This window comes from Bactrocera latifrons, unplaced genomic scaffold (assembly GCF_001853355.1).
Source record: "Bactrocera latifrons isolate USDA-ARS-PBARC rearing strain unplaced genomic scaffold, ASM185335v1 scaffold_8, whole genome shotgun sequence".
NCBI classification, from domain to species: Eukaryota; Metazoa; Arthropoda; class Insecta; order Diptera; family Tephritidae; genus Bactrocera; species Bactrocera latifrons.
In genome coordinates, this window is record NW_017537489.1 from 3,562,474 (window position 1) to 3,569,762 (window position 7,289).

General features: G+C 38.2%; 1 protein-coding gene across 7 annotated transcripts in view; it reads left to right on the forward strand.

The window, feature by feature from the left end:
* Window positions 1-7,289, forward strand: part of LOC108976754 (FH1/FH2 domain-containing protein 3) — a 129,556-nt gene that overhangs the window by 92,119 nt on the left and 30,148 nt on the right. For all 7 annotated transcript variants that reach the window (XM_018946033.1, XM_018946032.1, XM_018946028.1 and 4 more), the window contains one exon: window positions 1,793-1,902. In XM_018946033.1, the coding sequence (XP_018801578.1) occupies window positions 1,793-1,902 (110 nt within the window). The remainder of the gene's footprint in view (window positions 1-1,792; window positions 1,903-7,289) is intronic.

Here is a 7,289-nt window from a genome sequence, read left to right on the forward strand (position 1 = left end):
AACGGATGTTCTTAGGCTACCCAGAGGATACTTGGTCAAAGACCGGAAGTCGTGAGCTGCTTGAGTCATATGTAAAAGAATCGTTTCTGGCCACTCCCACGTGAATGGCGATCAGAAGACTTTCCTCACTTGCGTGAACTTCTACACATGACTCCATCCTCCTCAGATCCTTTCAGATATACACATATGTATATATGTACATAGAAATATGCCGCATATATTGACAAGCTCGATTAGCGGGATGCAAGGGGTTTGGCAGGCGTTGCAGCAGAAGAAGAAGAATCGTGTCAGCGATTTTCATTTCTCCAGCAATTAATTGATGTCTTCAATTAAAAATGCAATGCACGATGGAACGCAGCAAACACACACACACATAAACGTTGCTACAAACATTCATAAATATGCCTGCAATGTCCATGTCCCAGCAGTGTTTGCGGAGAAAAGTAGGTGACCCATCATCATTAGGCATCATCAACAAAGCAATGCGCTGTCACGCAGCTGCGGCTGCCACAAACTACAACAAAACACTGCACATAACCTGATCGACAGTGCCAAACAACTGCCGCATGCATAAAGCTGGCCATGGCAAAGTGCTGGACGATGATTTTTGAAATGCGTGCACAGCCAACCAATTCAACGCGCAGCTCGGCGCGCAACTCATCGCAGTAGCCATCGCCACAAGTCGGGACGCTGACGTGCGCCGGTCCATCCCAGCATGACGCTGCACACATTCCATAAAACACAATGGACCAGCAAAGCAACCAAGCAATGAAATGCTTTTGCTGCTGCCAGCAGCTGTGTTGCTGGTGCTAATGCAATTGTTCTTGTTGTTGCTACCAACTTACGCTAGTTGCGGCCAATGGCACTTGCGCCACTTTTACTTAATGAGCATGTGAATGGCATTGCCGGCAGCCGCATTGACCAATAAACGTGATATAAAGGACGCACTCGCCGCACACACTCTCACTTATACATGTGTGCGTGTATACATGTGAATGCCTTGGTATGTGTGTTGCATTATACTGAAATCATAAGCATGAAACCAGTCAGTCTATAACTCACTTACTTTCATATGAATCGATGTAATTAGCACAACAACAGATTGAGAAGGGGAAAAGTGCTTGCGTTACAGTTGTGGTCAGCTTATTGGAAGCGCTTGCGTTGGTGATATGCTGATTTTTGTGATATTTTTCGCTTTTACGTGATAGTTGGTTTAAGGTTGTATTATAAATCTAAAATTTTGCATTTCTATTAAATATTAAAATTAATTACAGTTACAAAAAAAAAAAAAACTTAAAGGTTTCAATATAGGTTTAAGTATACTCCAAATATTATGAAAATCTCTAACTCTCTAACTTACTATCCTATTCAATGCTCTAATTAATAAAAACTTTATGCATAAATATGTACGAGAGAAGACATTTGAAATATGAGTCAAATGGGATCCTATCACTATAGAGTTCCTAAAATGCACGAAAACTTAGAGCGCCTTGAGCTTTTTTCGCGAGAAACCTGAAATCGATACTTGTAATTGTCGTAAAACATCGTACATGCATACATATAGCATACACTTTTTATACTTCATATATTTTATTCACCTCTTTTTACTATAGTTTAGCAAAGCGTCACTATTTGGCTTCCCAGCACTGTCTCTATTATAATAACATAAGCAAATAGACGTGATTTTCTTGTTCGACGCGCACATTAGTAGCTTTCCTTACCTTATTTGCCCCACAAATGTGCATTCCTGACACTAATCGTTCAATATCTTGCACACTCTTATTCTTTACAGATTGACGATGCTGCCATACAGGTGTACAAAGACGGTGATTATGGCGCCTATCTGGACTTGGAGTCCTCACTGGCTGAGCAAGCGGAAGAAATTGAAGGCCTTAATTCTAGGTGAGTGTGCTGACAAAGCGATGAAATGTATGATAAAATAACTAAAAAGCAAAAACAACAACAATACTATTGTTAACAACAACAACACAGTGCATTTGCGTGCATTTAAGTACCAAAGTGCAAAATAAGTATTTGCATTTTATTGTTATAATACTAAATTTTTTTTAATATTATTTTGTTGTAAATAATATATTCAACTCAGCGAGTTGCAACTGAGCATTCATGCTGGCGTTCGTGTGCACCAAATGTAGGCGTTGTTATGTAATTTGAGCTTTGCAGATTTCACACCTACGCCGTTTCTTAGAAGTTAACTCATTTGTGACTCTCCAGTGCGACAATAACAACAATTCTGTTCACTGAAGTTGTGAATAATATTCTCGATTAGAATTACTTAATTAAGAATATGTACTCGTATTACTCATTAGCCAACTTGATTGTGTGCGGAGGAGGGTATTATATCTACTGTTTTGTTATTGTGGTGTTCTTGGTAAACAATGCCGCATGCATTCTTAATGTTTTCGTGCGCCAACAGGCTTTACTACCAATTGAAGTTATTTAGAAAAAACAAATTATGCATAATGTGGGTATTAAATGAAAATTTGAATTTCTATGCTTAATTTCTCATTTTAAAATATTGAAATAATATAAATTTTATAAAAAAATGAGAATTAAATTTTTTTTGCAATAAAACAATAAAATCGTTTTTTTTTCGACTTCACTCTATGCATATACAAATGATTCCTTTTCAGAACTTTGATCGGTCAGTTTGTATGAAAGCTATATACTATAGTGACTCGATCTAAGCAATTTGTTCAGAGACTCCACCGTTGTGGTGTACAATGACCGACGCCAAATTTGATGGAAATATCTCGTCAAATGAAGAAATTTTCCATAAAAGAACTGAATTTTGACCTATCAGTTTGTATGGCAGCTATGAGCTACATTCAATTCGAAAATTTTGTTTGGAAAATTGTAGCGCTGACTTGGGGAATAATCTGTGACAAATTACGAGAAGATGTCAAGTCAAATCAAAAAGTTCTCCAAACAATAATTTAACTTTGATCGATCATATGGGAGAAACGAACATAGAAACAATTTCAGATTGATATTTCAAATATTTCACTTTATAGGACCTCCAATATCTAGGATCTGAATAGCTCCTATATTTTTCCAATTCTTTTTTTGTATTGAAAATGTTAAAAGTTATTGAAAATCACCTCGTGTGAGTGTTTTGGATTCGTATATACCGGTGAAAGAATTGGGTATTGTATTTTAGATCCAATATGCAGAAAATATTTTGTATAACTGACTTCTTTTTCCCTTTGGCAATTAATTAATAATTCTAAGGATTCCATTTCGTGCTTCATATACACATGTATTGGCTTTTCTCATAAGAATGATATGATTTATAAGTCGCATCGGTAATTTTTTTTATGTGTGTATGATGATCTGTAAGTTAGGGGATTCGATTATTTCACGAAATTGTGAATGACTGTCAACACTATTAGACTACTTCTTCTGGGGTTATTTTAAGTCATTGGCCTTTGACAATAAATCAGCTTCTCTTCAAGCTTTAGAAGTCAATATTAAATTTGTTATTCATGACATACGACTTGACTTAGTGGGAAAAGTACTCGAAAATTGGGTTTTTCGAATTCGTTGCTACAAAAGAAGTCTTGTGTTTGCATGATGTTATATTCAAAGCATATTGAGTATTGAATTTAACTCTGATTGGAGCATTTGGCTTTAGTTCTAAGCGGACTCCGAACATCTGATGTACATGAAAAGAAGAGTTCTCATATTAAAAATGTTTAAAATATGCCGAAGATAAATTTAGTTCCAATACCTTGAGAGTATTCTAACTAAAGTTACTATAACTAATTGGTTAATGGCATACGAATGCAAGAAGGGCTTATACAAACTGACCTCACATTGCTTGACCTTCACGTTTCTATAGTAAATTCTGGGTTATAAGAAAACAAGGAAAACGCTTTATCGCTTACAGACTTAGAAGTTAGTTATAGAAATAGATACATACATGTATGACAAACCACAAACTGACAGAAATCGCTTTCCTAGAATCAACATTTGACTGTTTTCCTACAAATTTGCGAATATGCGCATGTGTGCGTAAATGAATTGCTGAATGTTTACGTGAATTACTTAGAATCTGCCAGCCACTTGACATTTACGTATCGAATGAATAGCATTAGACAATCTGGCCACCACGACTGTCAACCAGCAGTCACACCGCAATCAATCAGTAGCTGAAAAAAGTTTCTGTGGCTTAGGTAAACTAATACGAATATTCTATATATGTACGTACCACATATACATAATATATAGCTGCATGTAAGTGTATGTGTGGCTTTTATGGCTGTGGGTTAGCCTGTTTATCTCTTGATAACAATTTGTTTGCCAAACTGCGCAAAAAGCCTCGTCTAATCATATTTCCATGCACATAAACACACACACGCCCACATGCATAAGTATGTAGCTCATATTTCAGTAAACTAAATTTACTTAGTGACGTGAAAGCCAAGCAATGTGCACAATGTTAGATAAGTTGGTGAGCGGCAACGTCGACAACTCGGAAAGTCCACTGCAAACCGAAATAGCAATGATTCAATGCACTTCATTTCGGAGTAATTGTATGTGGAGCATTCTGCCATGGACCTGGCCCACTTTGTGCCACACACACACACACATGCACACAAGGTGTGCGAAACTTCACTCGTTTCCTCATTGCTCATTTTCGCTGTCGGTCTTTGATTATTTTTATGATTAACGTGTTGATTTCTGTGAAACAATCGTCAATGCGTCTGGCCGTGTTAGAAAGTGTGCAATAGCAAATAACGCGATTTTTATATTGCAAAAATAAAAATAAAAGAAATACAATTAAAATAAATAAAATAAGATTTATTGTTCACAGCTCACAGGTATTCGCTGAATTTGCGCATTCAGCTGGCAACTTTTTAAAAATGTATGTGTGTGTGTTATTTAACTCTCTTTGTTTTTTCTTGCATTATTTTGAAGAAAGTCATTGCTCGTACTTACAGTACATATGCACATATATGTATGTACATGTAGCAGTAGTTTTCGTGTTTCGGTTGCTTCTTTGCACAACTTCTACATTTCTGCGCCGATATTGATGAGCTCACTGCATACTTATGTAGCACGTTGCACAGCTTAAAATACTTTTGTTTGAAGATATTCTTATATAGTAAACTAACAGGAAATACATAGGGTTATATACTCGCATATAAGATAAATAGATGAGGTCTAGTGTGCCCTCTCCTAAGTCACAACGACCCACTTAGCCTGAGCGAATTAATAAATTCCAATATACTGCTAGGTGCTATTGAGACGATGTGATCCCTATTTGGAAACATGGATCCAAGGACCTTTATCCTGCGTCTAAAGACGATTAGCAGGTTTCTGAAGTTTCAAGTTCTCTGTTGTAGAACCGACAGTTCACACAAGAAGCTAGACCCTCCTTTTATAGTTGCTTCTTGAGCTTATAGTGGAACGTATGTAATGAGAAGGAATAGATGTCTCTAGGGAAGCTGGTTATATATTTAAACCTGCTGAGGTTGCAACCCCTTATTAACAACTTGGCCTTGAGCATGCCTCGGAGTTGTTGTCAATACTTCTCTCTGCCTAATACTTCTTCCTTGTGGAGCGGCTTCTACCATGTTAGTGGATGCTGCGAAGCGGGCGTATTCATTAGCCAGTTCTTTCCCAGCTATAGCTTTGTGACAGAGATAAGGGCACTTATTTAAGTTCCGATAGATTGTTCAGCCATTCTCTACACTCCCCCACTAGTGTCGTTTTCATCTTGCAGGCAGAGACTGTTTTAAGTGCCGCTGGACTGTAGTGAAGTATGGTACGTTCCTTGCGATAGTTACATTGGAGGTTTATCTCTGCACACCGACTTATGACAAAGATTTCCGCTTAAAAAATGCTCGGAAAGCTTGCTATATGTATGAAGAGTATGGTACGTGGTTCTGCGTGGTCGGTGTACCATTTAAACGTACTATCCATAAGCAGTAGCTCGAGAGTGCAATCATTCCATTCAGCCTTACTACAAAGATAACATTGAACTTCTTGGTAAAGTTTGTTCTATTGATAATGATGTCCCTTGTGAGAAGAGCCAGTGGTATTATGTCAATTAAGTACTTTATCCGCTGGGATGAGATCACCTCACCACTACCAAACCCTTCTGTTGTGAATTGACGCAGTGTGTCTTTGGCTACCTGCCCGATTACTAGATGCAGTGGTGTGAGCTCAAGCATGACCTTTAGTGCTGCCGTCGGGCATGTGCGCATGGCATCCGACATGTAGATGCAGCTTCGACAGGGGGATCATTACCGGTGAACCACAGAACGAATATTGTTAAAAAAAATTGTGCCGTCGACCCAAAAGCTCGGCATTGTGGATCCCATAACCTTTCCTCTCTTCTCCGGGTGGTCGATGTTGACAGTCGTCGCTTACTTCTGAACAGGTTCACCAATTGAAGTATACTTTTAAGACTGTTCCTTGGTCATTAGTCCCTGTTTCTTGATCCTTGTACCAGTACGTCCTCGCGACATGGACGTCCGATTACTTTGAAGCTTCTTAAACTATTTTTTTATGAAATCTTAGTTAGTGTATATGCTCTTTGATTTCACTAGACGATATTTCTAAAAGAAAACAAGGCTATGTGCTTAATTCGGCTAAAATTTTGGCAGTAGCCATCTTTAAGAATACCAGTAACTATATTAAGATCATTCGAGACCAAAACAACCATAATTTGGTCTAACATCAGAGGATATTTTCGACCAAAATCAAGGAATTTCAATATTTCTTTGAAGACACTTCGTTTCACAGGCACTCACAAGCTTCGCACATGCCTTATCTTTAGACCGTATTTTATGTTCGTTGGCACCCAAACTTACGTCCATCTTACATACAATTTTAGGCTTTAATTTTTACTTTATTTAAACGCTTTTAAAGGTATGGCAAAGAAATTTGCCAGAATCGTCGAAAGTTGCCGATAAAAGATATGAAAACACATTAATAAACATTTAAATGTGCATACCTTTACATGCCACAGCTTTGAATGACCGTGGCATCGCGTTGCGCCTGCAACGTTTTGAATGTCTAAATTTCACTTTCCGTTCTCTTTGCTTTCGAAAACCGGACAAAGATGCCCACACTAAAGAATGAACGCACAGACGAGCGACGGCCTGCCACAACTGCTGTCAGCCGGCGACGGCCGACATACGGATGTAATTTACCTTGAACCCATTATGTTGCTGCTGCAGCACCTCCACGCTGGCACTTGGGCGTCCAAAACGCATGCGCAGACGCAGGCGCTTGAAGAACCAGTGTTCATATATCAAGAG